At 41.2% G+C, this 23,652-nt stretch overlaps 4 protein-coding genes across 4 annotated transcripts; 1 reads left to right on the top strand and 3 right to left on the bottom strand.

Annotated features, from left to right (window-relative positions):
- The first annotated feature begins 5,019 nt into the window (after positions 1-5,019).
- LOC137934757 (probable receptor-like protein kinase At5g24010) lies at positions 5,020-7,996 on the top strand. Its single transcript, XM_068779281.1, has one exon. The coding sequence runs from the start codon at positions 5,180-5,182 to the stop codon at positions 7,664-7,666; it is 2,487 nt and encodes an 828-aa protein (XP_068635382.1). The 5' UTR covers positions 5,020-5,179; the 3' UTR covers positions 7,667-7,996.
- Positions 7,997-9,777: 1,781 nt separating this feature from the next.
- LOC137934758 (probable receptor-like protein kinase At5g24010) lies at positions 9,778-11,593 on the bottom strand. The gene has a single exon (XM_068779282.1). It carries the CDS (start codon positions 11,536-11,538, stop codon positions 10,084-10,086), a length of 1,455 nt encoding a protein of 484 aa, XP_068635383.1. The 5' UTR covers positions 11,539-11,593; the 3' UTR covers positions 9,778-10,083.
- A 1,011-nt stretch (positions 11,594-12,604) lies between these two features.
- LOC137934756 (probable receptor-like protein kinase At5g24010) lies at positions 12,605-15,412 on the bottom strand. Its single transcript, XM_068779280.1, has one exon. It carries the CDS (start codon positions 15,286-15,288, stop codon positions 12,784-12,786), a length of 2,505 nt encoding a protein of 834 aa, XP_068635381.1. The 5' UTR covers positions 15,289-15,412; the 3' UTR covers positions 12,605-12,783.
- Positions 15,413-20,377: 4,965 nt separating this feature from the next.
- Positions 20,378-23,346, bottom strand: LOC137967204 (probable receptor-like protein kinase At5g24010). Its single transcript, XM_068813687.1, has one exon. The coding sequence runs from the start codon at positions 23,252-23,254 to the stop codon at positions 20,750-20,752; it is 2,505 nt and encodes an 834-aa protein (XP_068669788.1). The 5' UTR covers positions 23,255-23,346; the 3' UTR covers positions 20,378-20,749.
- Positions 23,347-23,652: the final 306 nt, after the last annotated feature.

The raw sequence follows: 23,652 nt of genomic DNA, 5'->3' as shown, positions 1-23,652 counted from the left end.
AGCGGCGACCTGTTATGCAACAATATTACAAAAGAACAATCAACTGAAGAGAATCACGAAGGGCCTCCTGAACCAAAAGTTACGCTGCATGCACTAATGGGATGGTCCACGCCCAAAACCATGCAGATCGCTACTAGAATTTGTGCCCACGACGTCATTGTATTAATCAATAGCAAATCGACTCACAACTTTATTAGTGAGCATATGGCCAATTTGGTGTGTCTACCTGTGGTGCCTATAGAAACCTTCACGGTCAGAGTTGCTAATGGAGAAAATCTCAGATGCCACGGGAGGTTTGAGGAGGTACAAATTGATTTGTAGGTCATTTTTTTCCTTAACCTTTATTCCTTACCTCTCACAGGGTTGGATGTAGTTCTGGAGATTCAATGGTTTTAGCTACTTGGCTCTGTTGTATGTGACTGAAAACAATTAACCACGAAATTCATGTGGGAAAACCAGACCAAGATATTGGTAGGCATCGACGAACAAAATATCCAAGCGACATCAATTGAAGAGTTACCTATATAAATTCGTCCTATCCATGCTATGTTTGCTTTTTGCCTACGGGTTGCCCATATGGAACCTAAAAAATTATTTATCCGAGCATGCGAGAGATATTGCAAGAATTCTCATATTTGTTTGTAGAGCCCTCGAGCTTACCACCAACACGGGAGGTTAATCACGACATTGCCCTTAAGGAAGGAACTGAACCAGTTAATGTTCGGTCTTACATGTATGCGCATTATCAAAAGAATGCAATAAGGGCTGGTTTGACCTAGCACTAGCCTCTACTCATCACCTGTATTGTTGGTAAAAATATATGGGAATTGACGCTTTTGCACGGATTATCACGCCCTCAACACCACAATCGTTAAAGACCGATTTTCAATCCCCACAGTAGATGATATGTTGGATGAGCTCTATGGTGCTTCTTACTTTACCAAGCTTTATCTAAGGGTGAGGTACCATCAGGTACGAGTTAAACCGCGTGATATTCATAAAATTATTTTTCGAACACATAATGGACATTACGGATAATTGGTTATGCCATTTGGCTTATGTAATGCACCTTCCACATGCCAAACTATCATGAACTTCATCTTTCGCCATCTTCGAAAATTTATATTAGTTTTATTTGATGATATTTTGGTCTATAGTCTGAATTGGGATCAACATTTAGTATAAGGCAGACCTTCGAAATATTGAGGCAACACCGATTCTTTGTCAAAGCTGGCAAATGTGTATTTGGGCAGCAAGAATTGGAATACTTGGGGCACATCATCACTAGTCAAGGTGTGAAAGTAGATGAAAATAAAATAGCTGCAATGATAGCCTGGTCTAGACCTACTAACATTTTGAAACTATGTGGGTTTCTATGCTTGAGAGGATATTACCGAAAATTTGTTAAGAATTACGGCATTATAGCTTGGCCTCTCACCAATCTTCTAAAAAAAGGGCAATTTAGATCGCATGAGGAAGCTAACACCGCCTTTCTTGCTCTCAAATAGGCCATAACAACCACTCTTCTATTGGTCATGCCAAACTTCAACAATGTTTTTACTATTGAAATGGATGCGTCTGAAGAAAGAATTGGAGCGGTCATATTGCAACAAGACAAACCAGTGACATACATGAGTCGAGCCCTTGGAGTGACCAAGAAATCTTGGTCGACATACGCTAAGGAGATGTTGGTTATCGTTGAAGCCATACGCACCTGGCGACCTTACCTTCTAGGCCAAAAATTCTATATTCAGACCATTCAATGTAGCCTCAAATAATTTCCAGAGCAATGAATGACTACTTCAAAGTAACAAAAATGGGTTGCTAAGCTCTTGGGCTACTATTACGAAATTAAATACAGACCGGATCATGAGAACTCCTCAGCTAATGCTTTCTCTTGAAAATAGGGTTGTCCCATTCTTCACCATATTTTCTTTCCACAAGTTAGCTTATGGGAAGAAATTAAAAAAACTGCAAAAGAAGACCAATACATTTAGTCAAAAGGTCATGTGGCAACGGAACAACCTGGAGGATCATTTACATGGCACCAAGGGCTATTTCTATACAAAGGAATGGTCATTGTTCCGGACGATGCAGCCTTAAGGGCCAAACTGTTATACGAAATGCATGACACCAAGGTGGGGGTCATTCGGCCGTCCTAAGTACATTCAAGAAATTGGGACATCAGTTTTATTGGCATGGGATGCATAGATCAGTGCAAGATTACGTCAAGGGATGCGAGATATGCTAGAAAATAAAAGTCGAGACATTAGCTCCAACTGGACTTCTTCAACCATTGCTAATCCCGTGCCAAGTATGGGACGACATCACCTTAGACTTTATTGAGGGCTTATTGGTTTCGCAAGGAAAAGACACCATCATGGTGGTTGTCGACAGGCTTAGTAAGTCTGCTTATTTCCTTACTTTAAGTCATCCTTTTACTGCAAAAACTGTAACAATTTTTTTTGTAGAAGGCATCATCAAGCTTCATGGCATGCCCAAATCAATTGTTAGTGATCGGGACCCAATCTTCATCAATAACTTCTGGAAAGAATTTTTCAAGTTGTCGGGCACTAAACTGAAACTCAGTTCCGCATACTACCCGCAGACGGTTGGTCAGACAGAAGTCATCAATCGTTGCGTCGAACAATATATTCGGTGTTTCGTTCATCAGTGGCCCCAGAAATGGATCTGCTATTTACCTTGGGCAGAATATTGGTATAATATGACATACCACATTTCGACAGGAATGATCCCTTTTTAGGCGTTTTATGGAAGATTGTTGCCCCCCATTCCGAAGTACAAAGATAGGCTTTCACCAATATATGAAGTTGATCAGCAACTTATGAACTGAGATGAACTGCTAAGGCAATTGAAGGCCAACTTAGAAAGATCGATGAACAGAATGAAGCAAATAGCAGATAAAAAGAAAAGGGACATTTTGTTCGATGTCGGTGAATGGGTACTTTTGAAGATGCATCCATACCGCCAGCAAATGGTCTTCAAACGGGTTCATCAGAAACTAGCTAGCCGTTTTTTATTGACCCTACCAGATTCTAGAGAAGATTGGGTCTGTCAGATACAAATTACAATTCCTGGAAGGGGCACACATTCACCCGGTGTTTCACGTTCACTAAAGAGATACCAAGACAATGGGGGCGATGTTTAAACGCCATGGGTCGATTTACCACCATTCACCGATGAAGGGGTAGTCTTATTTGGAGCCACAAACTATTTTAGACTATTGTTGGATCAAACAAGGAACCCAATTGGTCGAATAAAGCTTAGTGCAATGGAAACACCTTCTAGCTGCGGGAGCCAACAAAGAAGTTACGGGAGATGTTTCTGAATTTGGACCTTGAGGACAAGGATCCACTTGATGGGGGAAGTATTGTTTGGCCACGACGTTCAGAGAAGGGCCATAAACCAAATCCCAAATATTTGGGATAAGCTGCGACATGAAGACGTGACCATTAACACATGAAGAACAAGAATGGATCGGGTCATGGCAGTCAAGAGTTTTAAGTGCGAATGGGTCTTCAGTGGTTGTGAGTTTAGCATCATTTCATTTCCGTTAGTTATGCTCTGTTTTATTTCCTTTTTTTTGTATGTGGCTTTGCTTATTTAATCAAATGTTGCATAGACGGTATATCTCAAACAACGAAATAAGAGGTAATTCCTTCCTCATTTGGAAATCTGACTTCTGCACAAAAAAATAATTCTGATGGTGGGACCCCATATCAATTGGTCAAATGTTCATCAACTTAGCAATATGATCCCATCATCCACTTTCAACCCAATTAGTCAAAAAGTTTCAAACAATTGATTTGCCTTTCAATAGTTCAAAATTTCTCTTGCGTTTATAAATCGTTTGCTCAAACATCGTCATCACAATCACCTGTTCTAGTGTTTTCATTTTTGCCTTCCCAAGAGAATTTCTTGTAAACTCCATATCATGGAATCATGAATCAATTAACCATTATAAAAAAAGAATTAAGCAATTATGCAAAGACCCATGAAGGATTGTTCTTATTTCTAACTTTCTCTTTTTAATTTTGATTGTTGAAGAGAAAATAAGTTATATCAAATGTACTAAAAGTTCTGCAATGGCAAGTACCAATGATGGGGAGGCAGGAAGGGGGGCATCCAGGCACCATGGATAACAAAACTCAATATATAAAAACTTCAGTGCAAATCACATGTTCAAAACCTTGGATTAGCAACCAAGTTTCAAAAGAATCTGTTTGGCCCTTTCGTCCACATCTCTTCGAGTTCTACTTCTACCCATACCAGATTTTCTACGCGGGTTAGTTCCCCTGTCCGTGTTTGAGGACGATGGAGTTCACCAAATTCCAAGGACTTCAAAAATCCCTTTCCCCCCGTGTGGTTTATACTATATAAGAATGAAAATAAATGCGATAACAAATTAAATAAGCCTGTTAATGATTGACTTGAGTAGCAGAAAGCAAGCTTTAGACGGCAAGTTGGGCGAGAGTGTAGAATCTAGACAGCTCTAGATGTTTGTATTTTTTGGCCATTTGTCTTTTTATCACTTGTAAAGGTTCTTTCAATCGCCGTCAGTTTCTTTTTGAAAGACCACCGAAGGTGGTTAACTGCGTCAAGGTAATTTTAATCCAGAAGGGTTATTGCTGGTTAGATTATTTTTTAGAACTTGGGAAGTACTTTTTCAAAAAAAAAAACTTCTGTAAAATGGGGCTATGAAGAGAAAAATTTGATAAACATTTATCGTTTTCTTAACTTGGAAACAGAGGAAGAAAAGAAAAATGTAAATTTTGAACTTGAAGAGGGAGCAATTTCTTTCTGTTTTTGCTTTGGGAGGGAATTGAATACTATAATAGCTCTCAGTAATATTCAATTATTTGTCTCTATTCTGACGCGACTAGCAGAAACTGGTTAAAATGAGGCATTAAACAAACTTTGAAATTGTTTTCAGTTTGAAAGATCCGATTCAGTAACTGGGTTTGTTGAGACAGTAATTGTCAAGCATGGTGAAGCCGATCTCTCAAGTTGAACTCTTCGAATCTAAGGCGCTTTCAGTCTTCAGAACAGACAACCTGTTTCCTTATTCCTGTTTCCACCACCAATTTGGACTTCGGAGCAAATTGGAGACAACAAAATTCACGATAAACTCAGAATTTTCCTTTCTCCTTTGCCGATCATGGCAAATTTTCCCAAATTCTCTCTCTTCTTTCTGTTGCTCCGACTGTTCTTGTGTGGAGCGGAAGACTATCTGATTGCCTGCGGTTCGACGACCTCTACCACTTTCGAGGATCGCCCCTTCGTCTCTGATGCTAAGAGCAATTCCTTCTCCCTCTCCGCGACTTCATCAGTACCCCTTCAAGATCAAAACCCACCTTCGAATTCTTCATCCCTCTACCGATTCGCCAGGGTTTTCACCAAAGAGTCTTCCTATAGGTTTCCCAACGTGACCAACGGGACTAACATAGTGCGCCTCCACTTTTCCTCTTTCTCTTCCGGAGGCTACAATCTTTCATCCGCCGTTTTCTCTGTCTTCGCTTTGGGCTTCTTGCTGCTGCAAGACGTCTCTGTGTCTGGCGCCTCCGGAGTTGTCATCAAGGAGTTAATAATCCCAATTGGCTTCAACCAATTGGACCTTACCTTCCGCCCTTCCTCTGCTTCTTTTGCCTTCGTTAACGCAATTGAAGTCTTTGTGGCGCCGGGGGAGCTGATAGCCGAAGGGGCACGTCTTCTTACGCCGTCTCTGGGTGAGACTTACAATGGATTGACGAAGCAAGTCTTGGAGACCATCTATCGGATCGATATCGGCGGTTCGACTGTTCCTTCATCCGACCCACTATGGCGAATTTGGGTTTCAGATGACGATTACCTGCAAACCAAGTCCAACGCTAAGAGGGTTCCGTTTAGCGGCCTCATCAAGTATCCGCCGGGCGGAGCGACACGAAATATTGCACCGGATAATGTCTACCGGACGGCCCAAGAGTTGCTCATCTCCAATTCTACTCTTTCGCCCAATTTCAACATCACCTGGAACTTCACGGTAAATCCCAATTCAAGATACTTAATTAGGTTCCATTTCTGTGATATTGTCAGTCATTCGCTTCATGAGCTCTACTTCAACGTGTACGTCGACGGCAACTCTGCTTACAGAGATCTAGATCTCTCCAGTGCTACTTCGCTGCAGTTGGCGGCACCTTACTATGTAGACGTTGTGGCAGATGCTGAAAATTCTGGTATCCTGAGGGTGAGCGTCGGCCCGTCGAGCATGAGCGAGAGTAGTAAGAAAAATGCGATACTAAATGGGCTGGAGATCATGAAGATGAAAGGCGAGCTGGTTACCAACTCAACTGGCCGGTCAAAGAAGAACCTCGGTATTTTAATCGGCTCGATTGTTGGGGGTTTCGCTTTGATTTGTTTTCTGGTGGTAGCGTTGTGGGTAGTGTGCAAATGCAAAAAGAGGAAGAGGAAACCGCAGCCTGAAGTGAAGGAAAGTGTGGTTTGGTCGCAGCTGCCAGTGTATGAAGGCAGTTCGTACAGTAAATCTACTGATAAAACGAATGCCTCGCCAGGACCAAATTTACATCTTGGGCTCAAGATTTCATTCGGCGACATACAGTCGGCAACGAACAATTTTGATGGCAGTTTGCTCATCGGCACCGGAGGGTTTGGTAACGTCTACAAAGGGGTGCTTAAGGATGGCACAAAAATTGCAGTGAAGCGAGGGACTCGAGGTTCCCGGCAGGGCTTATCAGAATTCATGACAGAGATAACTGTTCTATCCAAAATTCGCCACCGCCACCTCGTTTCCTTAATTGGGTACTGCGAAGAACAATCAGAGATGATTCTTGTGTATGAATTCATGGAAAGGGGATCACTGAAAGCCCACCTCTACGGTTCAAATTTGGAGTGTTTGTCTTGGAAACAGAGGCTGGAGATCTGCATCGGTGCAGCTCGGGGTCTCCATTACCTCCATACTGGTTCTTCACAGGCGATCATTCACCGTGATGTTAAATCTGCAAATATACTACTCGATAAGAATTACTTGACTAAGGTGGCAGATTTTGGGCTATCGAGATCAGTCTCCCAGCTTGATCAGACCCATGTGAGTACAAACGTGAAAGGTAGCTTTGGGTATCTTGATCCTGAGTATTTCAAAAGGCAGCATTTAACTGAAAAATCCGATGTGTATTCTTTCGGCGTGGTTCTCTTTGAGGTACTTTGTGCAAGGCTCGCCCTTGATCCTACTCTTCCTAGGGAGCAAGTGAGTTTAGCTGAATGGGCCATTCACTGGCAAAAAAAAGGGATGCTTGATCAGATTGTTGATCCTAAGCTCGCCGGAAAGATTAACTCGAATTCGCTGAGGAAGTTTGGCGAGATTGCAGAGAAATGCTTGGCTGAATATGGTGTTGACAGACCTCCAATGGGAGATGTCTTATGGAACTTAGAGTATGCCCTGCAACTTCAAGAGACTGCAATGCATAGAGAGCCATTTGAAGATAGCACAACCAGCGCATCTGAATCTGTTTCTTTACCATCAGTTCCACGTTCCCCCTCCAGTTATACAAGATTTGTGAAAGATGATTTCCTGGTTAAGAGCAGTGAGAGTTCTGAAGTGAGTGGTACAAGTGGGGTTTTCTCACAATTGATGACAAATGAAGGAAGGTAGAGAGTTCAAGCCTCAGCAAAATGCAATCAATTAAGACTTCAAATTAAGACTTTTGATGGATTATCAGCTGGATACAACATTCTTCCAGTAACTAAAGAAATCGTAACCTTATATAAACTTTCTCATTTTACTGTTTTGTGTTATTCGTTAATGGTGGGCAATCTATGATCTGCCCAGAAGTTCTGTAGAGATGTTGTATTATGTATGTAGACATTTGTACCTCTTTTGTTGGAGTATATAGCTCTTCGGTGTGAACAAAGAGAAGACAAGATACATGTAGTGTAGTAACCGAGCTTTCCAGACTATTTGCAGATAAGATCATGATTGATATTGTCGGACACATATCGGGTTTTCAAGAGATGACAGAATCGGCTTTAAACCAATTCATGGTTTTTTCATATTGGCCTTATCTGCCATTTTCAGGTGATCGTTAATGATTCAGCCAAGTTTGTCGTTCCATGGGAAAGACGGAACAAAAAGCATTTGCTCATTTTCCACTAAAGAGATTTTCTTTTCAGAAACTCTATCCTGCTTTTCTTTAGCCAATATTCTTCTCTTCTAGTCAACAATGGCTGAAGTGACGAAGAAAGTAGTGGTATGGAAAAACTACAAACTTGAAGCTAACACAAGATCAATATAAACAGTCATAGACCGACCAAAACTATTAAAAAAAGACAGCTTGGGAGAGCAAAAAGAGCAAAGGCGATGCATCACAACAACTATTTAAACAGATTGCATAGTTCCAAGCATTTACTTGAAGATTGTCAACCTTATTCATCTTCTAAGCTGACCATTAACTGAACCCTTTTAAAGGACTGTAGGCTGGAGAGAAACCTTTAGCTAAACTATTTCCTGCCTTCTTCGATCTGGCCAGGATAACCTTGGAGGCACCAACTCATAGAGATAATGGTGGAACCTACAGCTTAGAAGGAACTTAAAGGATGATGAAATCACTGAAGAAAAGCAATCTCATGGAAATGCTTGAGGGCCAATACATAAGATGCTTGGAGAGGACAAGATGGTATCAAAATGAGATTTTCTCTTGGTCTCACAATCCAAGGTCTCCTAATGTTGCTACTACTGGTAAAGAAAGGCACCTCACTCTCTCACATTGTCATTCGTTGGCTGGAGAATTTGCTCATGTGTTAGATTTTTATTTTGCTTTTGTTTCATTCTTAAGCTCCCCTGCATTGGGGGGTACCCCTTGTATTCTTCTCTTCCCCTTTGATAAAAATTTCTTCCACTTTTCAAGACCAATGTATACAATCAACAGAATATGTTAAAAAAAGAACACACCCACATGTGGGAGGGTTGCATTGGGGTTGTTTGATAGCCAGCTTAAAACTTTGTCATAGATGAACCCTGATAATAAGATTCAAATAAATTGACTTTTGCACAAAAAGGGAAAGCTTATAAGAAAAACAAAGATCTGTTAAAGAAAGCAGACTCAGAAATCCATGCAAAAAGTCTCAAGTCAGTATCAGCTAAACTTACTAATACCCTCTTTGCATGGATGTTTAGCAGATAACCTCAAACATGAAAATGACAGATTGAAGAAGAGCCATCTAATCACTGCAGCATTTAGCCACTAAGAAGAGTTCCTCAGTCGATAAACCAGAGGAGTCAAATCTACAGCTATAAGTAGTTGACCTTCAAGGCATGGCAAATACTTCAAGAAAATGAACAACACAAACTCTACCATCCATGGACCTCCAAGACAAACGTCATTATCCTAATCAGTGGTCCTAATGAACAGAATTGATCTTTTTTCATTTCTTTGGTAAGAGAACAGGACAATCATATGAACCCCGTAAGGAACGTGAATAAATACAATGAAAAATTTTAAGCATAAGGCTAATAATTCCTGATCATTGGGAGGCATTCTCAGAAAGACATGAGAAGAAACAGGTATTTTCTCTCTCATGCTCAATGATATTGGTTTCTAATCACACACAATACCTGGATTTTTATTGGGGCACATCAGCATGCAAAATAGTGAATAAATTAAAAACAACATCATAAATCATTAACGGATGATTTAAATGGCATAAAATTAGTGAATTTTACAAATGGTTGATTTTCCAACAGCAGTATAAAAACACCTTGAGATATTGAATCATCTCTTTCATCTTTCATTTTCCACAGTGGCAAGAAATACAGCAGAGTTCAACATCAATAAATTTATGCGCAGCTTTAAAGCGAGCAGGCCAAGCTGCCTAATTTGCAAGAGTCAAACTGAAATAACAAAAGCTTGACATGACATTGCTTACAAAAAGTAACGAATTCAACAGAAATGGGCACAAGATGCAGGCAAAGACTCAGTACGCTCCTCAGATCGTCCCATGCATCAGAAAGACGATTCAACAACACAAGTGAGGATTCAATGATATACCTTCACTGATTCAAACCCATCTCATTTAGTAGTATACCAATTTACCAGACAATGGAGAAGGTCCATATCTTGAATTATCTTCTTTAGGATCCACTGGTAGAGGTGACCATGCCACTGATTCCCTCATCTCCAGTCTCCTCTTTGATACCATCAGAAATCCAACCAGCAACGCGCTCATGAGTGCACAACCACCCAAAAATGAACACAACCAAAAGACCGTGCTGCTCCTTGGCCAACCCCTCAGAACTGAATCCGCTGAAACTTCTCCATCAAAACTACGCAATGAGTTATTCATCTTCATAATCTCCAACCCATTAAGTATGGCGTTAATCTTCGATGAACTGCTTAACCTCGAAGGGCCAATAGTCACGTGTATATCACCTGAGCTCGCAGGCTCCACAACAAAATCCATGTAGAAAGGTGCAGCTAACATCTGGTTCGTTACGTCCACAGCTGAGAGATCAAAATCCTTACAGCCCAAATATCCGTTGATATAGATATTGAAGAAGAGTTCATTAGCTGTTAAGCTCACAATATCACAGAAATGCATCCGGACTAGATACTTGTAACCCAAACTCACAGGTAAGACCCATGTAATATTAAAATTGCCTTCAGAAATATTCACAGAATTCATTTCCCGGGCGGTTCTATAAACGCTATCAGGAGCAACTTCACGACTCGCACCGCCTTTCTGGTACCTAATCCGTCCACTGAATGAAACAGCCTTGGCGGAAGCTGGCAATCTCAGGTATTTCTCATCAGGAGTCCACGTTCTCCACAAAGAATCGTTAAAAGGGGTCACCTTGGGGCCCCCAACATTAAGCCTATAAACCGTTTCAAGCCCCTGTCTTGACAAACCATCAAAAACTTCAAGTTGGTTTGCACCCAGCCCTCGAGCAACATCCAGAATGAGATCTCCCGGCGCAGAAAAGACTTCAATTGCATTAACGAATGCCAACGACGAATTTTCATACGATGGCCCGAACGACAGATCAAAATTTTCCGTTCGCACGTTAATTAGAAACTCTTTAACGATCGGTTCACCATTGGGAACGGCGAAATCTTTCAAAAGCAGGAACCCCTGAGCAGAGACGCTGAAAACGGCTGCGGAGAGATTATATCCTTGGGACGAGAAAGGATAAAAGTGAAGGCGTACGAAATGGGTACCTCTGATTTTGAGGCTAAACTCGTACATAGACCGTTTAGTGAAAATTCTGGCGGTATGGTACAGAGGAGACGAATCCGCAACTGGGTTTCCATCCTTGAGAGAAACAGACGAGGCCGCTGAAAGACGGAATGAATCGGCTGGGGCATCCGGCACGAAGAGACGATTTTCAAGGGTGACTACGTCTTCGGACCCGCAGTTGATGAGGTTATTATCGGAAGGGACGAAAGCCGAGGAAGCATTCCAAAGGAGAAAAAATTGCAGAAAGATGGAAAGGTATAGATTGCGAATTGTCTGCCTCTGCAGCATCCCCATGAGAGGCAGATTGATGGCTCTGCAAATTGTTACACCGCACCGAAGAAAAGGAGAAGAGGGGGGATAAAAGAAGAGGCCACGAAGGTGTTTCGGGTTGGTTCAAGTTCAACGCGGACGACAGCGAGGACGCAAAGGAGAGGTGTGGGCCCTCTCCATACATGCGATGCGACGTATCCGTGTTTCTCTGTTTTTCTACTCGGTTGGATACATCTAGCGTAGTCCTGAAAGTCAAGATATTCGGTATTCCTGCTACGGTGGTAACCTGAGCCACTCTATCATGAACTCCCTCATACCAAAATAATCACTTGGAAAAAAATAAAAGAAGGGGTTATTAGTTTTAACATTAAAAAAATATTTAGTGGCAACTAAAAAAAAAAAAAAGTTAAAACACTTGACATTAAAACAACTATCTGGTTTTTACATTTGTTAGTACGAGTTTGTGCGAGCCGGTTTCGTTATCATATCATGAGCCGGATTCAACCGTTGGTTAGACCGGGTCCAACTAGATCACTTTCTTATTTTTTCTATGTATATTATTTTGTTAAAATTGGACATAAATCGGTCTTTGGTTAGTTAATACAACTTTTTGGTAGGTACTTGGTCATAACAAATGAGGGTTGCTAGATACATAATTGAGAGGAGTCAATCTTAGAGTTCTAGTACATCTATTAGATTAAGACTCAAATCAAGGACATATATAGAGATCGAGTCAAGGTCTCTTAAGAGATTAGACCTCGTATCACCTGAAACCTTGTAAATTTCTTTATTGTTGTACTTACGATGATGCTACTGCTACTGTATGTCAATAGATATACAATGTCACAAACTATTTATGATTTTTTACAAGTTATAGCAATATCAATTTCAACATGAAAGCAAGAGCAAAATGATGGATTTTTTTATTTTTTATTTTGACAAAGAAATCTAAGTAGAACATAAAATCAGTCTTTTCTACTTTCTCAATTTATTTTGCCCGTTATTTCCCATATATTGGAGATTTGATAAAAAAAAAAAAAAAGCCTCTGAAACAGCACGAATGTCAGAAATTTCTGAGAATGACGATGGAAGAAGCAGTGCTATAGTTCGAATTTCAGGAATTACAACCCGGTGTTATTAACTTATTATACAATTACTGAATCACAAGATGAAGGCAAAAGAAAGTCTCGGTCTTCACAATCCCGAGTTTGTTAATGATCCAGTAAAGAGAAAGGAAACTTTTGGAAGATAATCGCAAAGGGAGTTGAATCATCTTCCTTCGTTACTTACTAACTGCGAGAAAACCAACCTTGTACTGAAATCTGTAATTTCGTCGCTCACCTGTTCCGCAGCCCTGACAATCGTAGAAGGCACGCTGGGAACATTTGGCATTTCAATGTCGACGGCATTGCTGTCTTCGTGGGGTTCTCTTCGAATGACAGTTCTCTGAAGCTGCATGACATACTCCAGGTTCCACAGCACCTCCCCCATTGTGGGTCTATCCACCCCTTGATCTGCCAAACACCTCGCAGCTGTCTCCCCAAACTTCCGCAGCGAATTCGAGTTGATTTGGGCTTTGATTCGCGCATCCACGATCGTCTCCAACATACCCTTTTTCTGCAATTTCAATGCCCATTCTGCTAGGCCATGGGTGTCGTTGGAGAGAGTGGAGTCTACCACAGGTCTGGCGCATAAGACTTCCAGAAGCACGACTCCGAAGGAGTAGACGTCTGATTTCTCAGTGAGCTGGTGTCGCTTGTAGTACTCAGGGTCGAGATATCCAAAACTGCCTTTAACCGCTGTGCTCACATGAGTTTGACTGAAGGTTGGTCCGACTTTGGAGAGCCCAAAATCTGCAACCATAGCCAGGTTATCTTCATCGAGCAGAATGTTGGAAGATTTGACATCTCTGTGTATAATTGCCTGGGAGGAGCCTGTGTGGAGGTAGTGAAGGCCGCGAGCAGCACCGATACAGATTTCCAGCCTCTGTTCCCATGACAAACAGGTAAAGTCTGATCCATACAGATGTTTCTTCAGAGGACCTTTCTCCACGAATTCATAAACGAGTATCATTTCCGACTCTTCTTCACAGTACCCAACTAAGGAAACAAGGTGCCGGTGGCGAATTTTTGATAGGATGATTATCTCTGCTTGGAACTCTGTGAGGCCTTGATTCGACCCGGGCACAGAGCGCTTCACTGCAACTTTTGTTCCATCTCTCAACACTCCCTTGTAGACCTTACCAAATCCACCGGTCCCAACAACGGATTTCTCATCGAAATTGTTAGTCGCTAACTTCAGCTCAGCAAAAGAGATTTGCAGACAGAGATGTCTATTAGGAGAAGAAGATCCCTTGGTTAGATTAGTCGCAAGGCCATGTGAACTCCCTCTGAATGGTGTGGATGGCTTCCATGTCGACGCGGTCTCCTTCTTACGCGACGGCTGCTTTCGCCGCTTAACAAATACCAGCACTGTTAAGGCCAGTAACGCTACACAAAGACAGCCTCCAACGATGGAAGGAATCAGAATTAGCAGCTTTCTGCTATTCTTAGAATGAGTTCTCGAATCAGTTATTGCCATGATTTCCACGCCATTCAGTATTCCATTTGATCTTGAGGGGTTGGGGACCATATCGGAAAATCCGACAGATACACGAATACTTTTAGCAGCACCGGTATCAGCAACGAAATCTCTGTAAAAGGGTGAGGCGAGGACTTGATTCGTGACATTGCCGGGCTGAAGGCTTTTCTCTGCCAACTGGCCGTTAATGAAAACGTTGAAGACTAGATCCTCAGGCGATTTACTAATAATATCGCAGAAATGCAATCTGATAAAGTATTGACGATCGAGAGGCACAGGAAAGATCCAGGTGATGTTGAAAACTTGGCGTTGGAGGTTTAAGTTTGGCATTTGACGGGCAGTGTTGTAGACACCAGCGGGAGCTATTTCTTGAGTCGACAGTCCGTGTCCCGATTGATAGTTGATTGTGCCGTTGAACTTGAAGGGGTTGCCTGATTCATCGAAGAGAAGGAAATCGTCGTCTGGAATCCACTTCCTACCCTGTGTATCATTAGAAGCAGAGATATTGGGGCCTCCAACATTGATGCGCGAAACAATTTCTAGCCTCTTCTCGGACATTTTATCGAACTGTTTGAATCCTCTCGGAGTCAGGTAGTGTACAGAGTCGGGAATAAAATTGGTGGGAGCAGAAAGAACTTCGATTGCATTGATAAACGCCAAAGGGTGGGGCGAATTGTTCATTTTGGAGGGAGCAAAGAAGAGATCGAATGTTTCAGCATCTATATTGATTATGAACTCTTTCACCTGTTTAGCCTTGTCAACAGTGAAATCTTTCAAAAGCGGTGAGCCCATAGCAGACACATCAAAGACAGCGGAAGAAAGGTCGTAGTTCACGGAAGAGAAAGGTAGGAAGCTTTTGTACCTTTCCGAAGAGAAGGCGAAGAAATGAAGTCGTACAATATGAGTACCTTTTTCTTTTATCTCGAACTTGTAGGAAGATGGCTCCCCGAAAATCCTGGCAGTTCGGTAAGTGGGAGGCAATTCTGTGGGGGGGTTCTTGTCTTCAAAATACAGGATAGAAGTTGTAGAGAGAGAAAGGCCGCCGCCATCGGAATCCGCCATGAACCGGCGTTTCTCAGAGATCGTTGACTCGTTTGAACCACAGTCTATGCGGAAATCATCCGAAGCAGATGAAATTGAGAGAAACTGAAGCAAGAAGAAGCAGATGATAGTAAGACGAGAACGATTTGCCATGGAAACTGAAGGGTGGAGCAGCTTGCGGAGCGGGTGGAAGAGTAAACCACTTAGAAACTACGAACAAGAAGACTCGGAGTCAAGGCTTTTGGTCTTTCATCCCGTGGAGGTTCTTGTGGAAAATCTGTCGTAGCCGACGGACTCTCCTGATTCTTTGATCGATTTTATTATTCAATCAGATTGACCTCATTAGTAGAACTCCAAGGGTAAAGGGACAGTGGAGGTCTCACTGGAACCACCAATGCCGTACTGTGGATAATGTGTTCGAAGATTTTACTGAGTGGTTGACGACGCCAGAAATCATCATCATTCAGTTTGACATCCCCTACTGTGGGGATCGCACTAACCAGAAGCAAACAGTTGTAAACGTAAAGAGAGAGAGAATGAGATTGAACTGTAAAGTAATTGTTTTTTGTGTTAATGTATGCAATGGAAATGCCGTATAAAATACTTGTTTGTGTTAGTATCCATAATGAAAAATGTCATGTAAAGTCCAGATAATATTTGGATATATTTCACTTTCAGAAAATTAAATTAATATTAGTTAGTAAATAAAGTATATTAAATATAATAATAAAACAAATATTTACTTTTATATTGTTAAAATTGTAATTAAATTTTAATTTTGTAATATCTAAATATGAAATAATTATACAAATATCGAACTATATAGCGTACTATACAAACATTATAATAATAAAGTTAGAAAGACTTTTGAAGTCTTGTGAGATAGACATCAGTATATCTCTAAAGATCTTTCATGTTTCTTAAAGAAAAAATAAAGCAGGAGATATCAATTTCATCTCAATAAACTACCTATAACCTGAAAATGAGTGAAGGAATGACTCAAATGTTGGTTTTTCATGTTAAATAAATAATATGGACCCTCTGATTTGATCCATAGACATTGCACAAATTTTTACAAGACCCATGTCGATGCCCTGATACTTAAAACACTTAAAAGACATCAAATAAATAGACAAGAGGCCGAGGAACAATCAAAATAACACATAACAAACAACTAATAGGGTATTAAGGATAATGCCATCTAATATGTCATAACACATGAAAATGGAGAGAAGTTCTGGAAAAAAAAATGGATTCTCTGGAATTTTACACTTCAAGTGACCTTTTTCCAAGAACCCAAGAACCCTCAAAGGAGTACTAGTCAAGAGAAAAAAAAATAACTATTTCATATATTACATTTCAATTCCAAGTTTTCGTACAAAGATCCCAACAAATGCATTCACCCATATACAACAACTTTGGAACTAACTAATACTTCACAAATTCAAAGAAAGTAACAATTGCATACAAAAGAATTGATTAAACAACAAAACCAGAGAGGTTGCAGAGAGGGGAGAGAAGTCGTCAACGGTCGTCAGTGCTGGGGACGACGAGAGGAAGAGAGTCAAGCGCCAAGGAGAGGTTGCAGAGGGGGCGATTGAAATCGCCGATAGTCGCGAGTGAGGGAGGAGCCGGAGAGGTTGCAGAGATGGGAGATATGTCGTTGAAGGTCGTCGGTGCTGGGGATGACGAGAGGAAGGGAGTCGAGTGCTAGAGAGAGGTCGCATAGAGGGCGATTGAAATCGCCGAAGGTCGGTCGCGAGCGAGAGAGAATTTTTTTTTCTCTGAAGCCCTCGTTCGTCAACGCCTTCCTTCCCGACAGCCCGAGCCTGATGTAATTGAGGGAGGGAAAGTGAATTCAAAACTCGATCTCTCTTAATTCACTTTCCCTGCCATTATGCCTAAAAATGTATTTCGCTTTCCCCCTGCACTTATGCTGGACACTAACAACTTTTATCTACTTTTATCAAGCATAAGTGAAATACATTTCACTTACGTTGGGTACTAACAGGGCTTGGAGGAAGGAGGAAGCACCACGCGTCCTCTGCATAAAGCTCCGAAGTGGAGGGGCCCTGCTTTCTTTTTACTCTTTAAGGTGTCAAACCAGGTATTTATAATAAACTTGCCCTGCTATGGGCTGAAACCACTTATTAGGTCCCACGAGCATACAGGGGTGAATATGTTTGTGAAATTAGAATGCTCATTTCTTAATTTAACAACACCAAAATGCACTTTTTAAAGAGAAAACAAAACTTCAAGCAAGACAAGTTAATTGCAAGCACTCGGAGATTTATAGTAGTTCATAACCCAAACTCCGGTTGATAATTTACTCCCAAGGTATTTACATCTAAGAGTTAATTCATTGTGTTCTTTAGCCCGATGATATCTATTGCAAATGACTACAGAGGTCCAAGTTACAATACATGTTCACTAGGGATTTTCAATCAGTAACAACTAGGTACACTAACCTAGACCTGTAGAGGGATTTTTGGCTTTCAATCAACTTATCGTTTTATAGGCTAATAAGTTAGATTTACAATGTAAGGATTTCTTGTTCTAGGTAGAGCTTAAGCTTTTCTCTTTAATAGGCTTGCATAAACAATAACAAGATCAAAATTAATTACATCAAGTTGGAGGATCTATCAAAGACCAGGAGGCATGATATAAGATGACATGCACAGTATTTTCTTAATATCAACAACTTCTTCTACCTGTACCACATCTTCATTGTTGGCACAATTGTATGTATCAATAGAAAGACGATAACACCATCGAATTTGAAATAAATAATTAGACATAAAACTACAAAAAAAAAACTCTTCTTTTTCTTTTTTAATAGCATGGCGGTCATAGGGGTAAGCGGCAAGGGCTTGGTGGCACATGATGCAATAATGTCAAATGACGGTAGGGAGAAGCAGGGGAGATGGGAGAAGAAGCATATTAGGGTTTTAACCCTTTAAAGGACTACCAATGAATTTTAAAAGTTGTTTGAACAAGTTTTAAAATTTATTCCAAAAATTTTTAAAAATTCAATTGAACAATTAAAGAAATCTATTCCAATGAACAATTTTAGAACTCTATTGCAACAAATTTTCAAATTTATTGGAATAAACTATTTTCTTTCAACAAATTTCAAAACTCGTTGTTACAATATTACTAGACAATTAAATTTTGACCTGGTGAAAAATAAAAAAATTTATTGCAAAAAAGTTTCCTGGGAGTAGAAAATTTTCCTAGGAAACTATAAAATTCAATTTCATTGTTAGAGTTTTGACTATAGTAGCGAAAAAGAAATTTGCTGCTAAAGTCCGAATATCGGACAATAGATTTTAATTTTCACTGTTAGAGGTAATTTCGATAGTGAATTTATTTTCGCTAGTAGAAGTATTTATTTGCATAGAATTTTTTTCTTGTAGTATTTGATCCCTCCTCTTTGTGTTACCACCTCTTACATACATCTCCCACAATCCAAAGATTCATTTGCTCAGATATTAAATGATACAAATTAATGTTGTATCTCCCAATTAACATTTCTAAATCAAGGGACAATAAGTTAAGAAATCGAAATAGAAGGATTAGGTCTGCTATGTATTGTAAATAGAATAAAAATTTTTAGGAATAGGAAGTCTGCCTCCCACATGCTAGAGATGTTATTTTTATTTCATAAATCAAGAAAAATTACATAATTACCACTAACCACAACTTTTGGCTTCATTCTTATATAGAAGACAAATCAAAGAGCTTATAAAACTACAGTATTGCAAGGACTATGGACACCACCTATCTCCACATTGGTATGATATTGTCCACTTTAGGCCTAAGCCCTCATGGATTTGCTCTTGGATTTTTACCCCAAATGGCCTCAAGAGCAAATCCATGAGGGCTTAGGCCCAAAGTGGACAATATCATACCAATGTAGAGATAGGTGGTGTCCATAGTTCTTACAAATGGTATCAGGGCCATGGCTCGGAGTTAGCCATGATGGATGAGATCCTCTGAATGCCAAACGAAGGTGGTGGGCCTCAAATTAGATCGCGGAGGGATCCGTGGATGTGCTTTATTGGACAGGTGGTGTACTTCAAATTCTTCATGGACGTGTCCAGGTCCCAACACGGTGAAGAGGAGTTGATCTAGATAGAGCATGCTCTCGAGACAGGTGGTACTCCATGTAAGGCATGTGCTTCCAACACATTGGAGTGAAAAATCCGGGTTGGTAGAGAGTGGACGGATGGATGATTGTTTAGGGTTTTAGGGTTGGTAGAGAGTGGACGAATTGATGATTGCTTAGTGGTCCTTTGTTCGAGGGGAGGATTGTTGGGTATACAACTAAAGTCCCACATTGACTAGAAGTGGGGAGGATCATGGAGATATAAGTGTGGACACTATCTCTATTGGTATGATGCCTTTTGGGGTAAAAGCATAAGAACAAATCCATGAGGGCTTAGGCCCAAAATGGACAATATCATACCAATGTGGAGATAGGTGGTGTCCATAGTCCTTACAAGTACAAAGGGAAAATTTTTGGAGGAAATTAATTCATTTTTGTTGCTCCTGTGAGGAGGAAGCTTCCGAGTGATCACCATTCAGTCATTTTCAAAAAATTCAAATGGATTGATTGTTCTTCAACTCGTTCTTCGATGGCTTGAAGAAAGATAAGAGTAAACCATTTTGAAACTTGTAATCAACGAACAAGAAATGAACAAGAAAATAGAACCCTCATCCCTAGTTCGCCTTGTTTTGGCCTATTCATGAGGAATGAGTCTCATTCCTCATTAATTTAAACAAGGAACCGCGTCCCATATAGTTCAAGTTTTGTGACACCAATTTGCAGAGAAATAAGAGTTTTTAAGAAAGAAAAATGGTGATTTCCTGGGCAATTAAGGTGCTGTTGGGTTTGATATTTCTTGGGTACTTGATGAACTCGAACGAAGAACAATTACCTATACTACATGGAATGAGTCTGCAACTGAAATGGCAGGAAACGGGTGGCACCCTAGAAATTTTGGATATAATGATGCGAGTCCTGAACGCATCAAAGAAATAAAGTTATGTGAACTGCAAATGCTAAAATGATGACAATAATTTGTGAATCTCAATTGATTTGTTGGAAACTATTCCAAATTATCATTCTCAAAACATAATCCTGAATACCTGGTAATGGGGAAAATACAATTCGTCATAGATAGAATTGGCTTGGACAGTTGTGCCTCTTTCTCTCTCTTTTATTCATGCAACTAGCTGCCACAATTGTGAACAAGTTTTACACACTGTTTCACTAGATTAAGTAGTCTACCTCATATAATTTTAAGCATAGAAGGTTTCTTGAGGTTTGGAGATTTACATACCAAATAAATGTCACTGACAAGCATTTTTCTACAACGAATGTAATGATATTGTTCTTTCGAAGAACATTCCATATTTTTGAGACTCAAAGTGATTTGTCAGGAGATTTTGTTTACAATGGGAGCATTGAATACTAACAAATCAAGTGTTTATGCTCGATTCTATCCAGTAGGTTCCAAATGTTACAGCTTCATTTGAGTGAATTAGCCAGAAATTTAGGGCTTAAGAGTTGTGAAATTCCTTTTGGAAGATAATTGCAAAGGGAGTTGAATCATCTTCCTTCGTTACTCACTAACTGCGAGAAAACCAACCTTGTACTGAAATCTGTAATTTCGTCGCTCACCTGTTCCGCAGCCCTGACATTCGTAGAAGGCACGCTGGGAACATTTGGCATTTCAATGTCGACGGCATTGCTGTCTTCGTGGGGTTCTCTTCGAATGACAGTTCTCTGAAGCTGCATGACATACTCCAGGTTCCACAGCACCTCCCCCATTGTGGGTCTATCCACCCCGTGATCTGCCAAACACCTCGCAGCTGTCTCCCCAAACTTCCGCAGCGAATTCGAGTTGATTTGGGCTTTGATTCGCGCATCCACGATCGTCTCCAACATACCCTTTTTCTGCAATTTCAATGCCCATTCTGCCAGGCCATGGGTGTCGTTGGAGAGAGTGGAGTCTACCACAGGTCTGGCGCATAAGACTTCCAGTAGCACGACTCCGAAGGAGTAGACGTCTGATTTCTCAGTGAGCTGGTGTCGCTTGTAGTACTCAGGGTCGAGATATCCAAAACTGCCTTTAACCGCTGTGCTCACATGAGTTTGACTGAAGGTTGGTCCGACTTTGGAGAGCCCAAAATCTGCAACCATAGCCAGGTTATCTTCATCGAGCAGAATGTTGGAAGATTTGACATCTCTGTGTATAATTGCCTGGGAGGAGCCTGTGTGGAGGTAGTGAAGGCCGCGAGCAGCACCGATACAGATTTCCAGCCTCTGTTCCCACGACAAACAGGTAAAGTCTGATCCATACAGATGTTTCTTCAGAGGACCTTTCTCCACGAATTCATAAACGAGTATCATTTCCGACTCTTCTTCACAGTACCCAACTAAGGAAACAAGGTGCCGGTGGCGAATTTTTGATAGGATGATTATCTCTGCTTGGAACTCTGTGAGGCCTTGATTCGACCCGGGCACAGAGCGCTTCACTGCAACTTTTGTTCCATCTCTCAACACTCCCTTGTAGACCTTACCAAATCCACCGGTCCCAACAACGGATTTCTCATCGAAATTGTTAGTCGCTAACTTCAGCTCAGCAAAAGAGATTTGCAGACAGAGATGTCTATTAGGAGAAGAAGATCCCTTGGTTAGATTAGTCGCAAGGCCATGTGAACTCCCTCTGAATGGTGTGGATGGCTTCCATCTCGACGCCGTCTCCTTCTTAGGCGACGGCTGCTTTCGCCGCTTAACAAATACCAGCACTGTCAAGGCCAGTAACGCTACACAAACACAGCCTCCAACGATGGAAGGAATCAGAATTAGCAGCTTTCTGCTATTCTTAGAACGAGTACTTGAATCAGTTATTGCCATGATTTCCACGCCATTCAGTATTCCATTTGATCTTGAGGGGTTGGGGACCATATCGGAAAATCCGACAGATACACGAATACTTTTAGCAGCACCGGCATCAGCAACGAAATCTTTGTAAAAGGGTGAGGCGAGGACTTGATTCGTGACATTGCCAGGCTGAAGGTTTTTCTCTGCCAACTGGCCGTTAATGAAAACGTTGAAGACTAAATCCCCAGGCGATTTACTAACAATATCGCAGAAATGCAATCTGATAAAGTGTTGACGATCGAGAGGCACAGGAAAGATCCAGGTGATGTTGAAGACTTGGCGTTGGAGGTTTAAGTTTGGCATTTGACGGGCAGTGTTGTAGACACCAACGGGAGCTATTTCTGGAGTCGACAGTCCGTGTCGGGATTGATAGTTGATTGTGCCGTTGAACTTGAAGGGGTTGCCTGACTCAACGACGAGAAGGAAATCGTCGTCTGTTATCCACTTCCTACCCTGTGTATCATTAGAAGCAGAGATATTGGGGCCTCCAACATTGATGCGCGAAACAATTTCTAGCCTCTTCTCGGACATTTTATCGAACTGTTTGAATCCTCTCGGAGTCAGGTAGCGTACAGAGTCGGGAATAAAATTGGTGGGAGCAGAAAGAACTTCGATTGCATTTATAAATGCAAAAGGGTGGGGCGAATTGTTCATTTTGGAGGGAGCAAAGAAGAGATCGAATGTTTCGGCATCTATATTGATTATGAACTCTTTCACCTGTTCAACCTTGTCAACAGTGAAATCTTTCAAAAGCGGTGATCCCATAGCAGACACATCAAAGACAGCGGAAGAAAGGTCGTAGTTCACGGAAGAGAAAGGTAGGAAGCTTTTGTAACTTTCCGAAGAGAAGGCGAAGAAATGAAGTCGTACGATATGAGTACCTTTTTCTTTTATCTCGAACTGGTAGGAAGATGGCTCCTCGAAAATCCTGGCAGTTCGGTAAGGGGGAGGCAATTCTGTGGGGGGGTTCTTGTCTTCGAAATAGAGGATAGAAGTTGTAGGGATAGAAAAGCCGCCGCGATCGGAATCCGCCATGAACAGGCGATTCTCAGAGATCGTTGACTCGTTTGAACCACAGTCTATGCGGAAATCATCCGAAGCAGATGAAATTGAGAGAAACTGAAGCAAGAAGAAGCAGATGATAGTAAGACGAGAACGATTTGCCATGGAAACTGAAGGGTGGAGCAGCTTGCGGAGCGGGTGGAAGAGTAAACCACTTAGAAACTACGAACAAGAAGACTCGGAGTCAAGGCTTTTGGTCTTTCATCCCGTGGGGGTTCTTGTGGAAAATCTGTCGTAGCCGACGGACTCTCCTGATTCTTTAATCGATATTACCATTTCCTTTGATCGATTTTATTATTCAATCAGATTGACCTTATTAGTAGAACTCCAAGGGTAAAAGGACAGTGGAGGTCTCACTGGAACCGCCAATGCGGTACTATGGATAATGTGTTCGAAGATTTTACTGAGTGGTGGACGACGCCAGAAATCATCATCATTCAGTTTGACATCCCCAACTGTGGGGATCGCACTAACCAGAAGCAAACAGTTGTAAAGGCAAAGAG

The sequence above is a fragment of the Aristolochia californica genome, unplaced genomic scaffold (genome assembly GCF_029961685.1).
Source record: "Aristolochia californica isolate CCGP_79_NKW_82.1479 unplaced genomic scaffold, dmAriCali1.0.hap1 SCAF_6, whole genome shotgun sequence".
Taxonomy (NCBI): Eukaryota; Viridiplantae; Streptophyta; class Magnoliopsida; order Piperales; family Aristolochiaceae; genus Aristolochia; species Aristolochia californica.
The sequence above is the reverse complement of the archived record's forward strand: the minus strand, read 5'-3'. Positions and strand labels throughout refer to the sequence as shown.

Bases quoted from the DNA above. Each gene is read 5' to 3' on its own strand.
- LOC137934757 (XM_068779281.1), top strand. From the start codon at position 5,180: ATGGCAAATTTTCCCAAATTCTCTCTCTTCTTTCTGTTGCTCCGACTG.
- LOC137934758 (XM_068779282.1), bottom strand. From the start codon at position 11,538: ATGGGGATGCTGCAGAGGCAGACAATTCGCAATCTATACCTTTCCATC.
- LOC137934756 (XM_068779280.1), bottom strand. From the start codon at position 15,288: ATGGCAAATCGTTCTCGTCTTACTATCATCTGCTTCTTCTTGCTTCAG.
- LOC137967204 (XM_068813687.1), bottom strand. From the start codon at position 23,254: ATGGCAAATCGTTCTCGTCTTACTATCATCTGCTTCTTCTTGCTTCAG.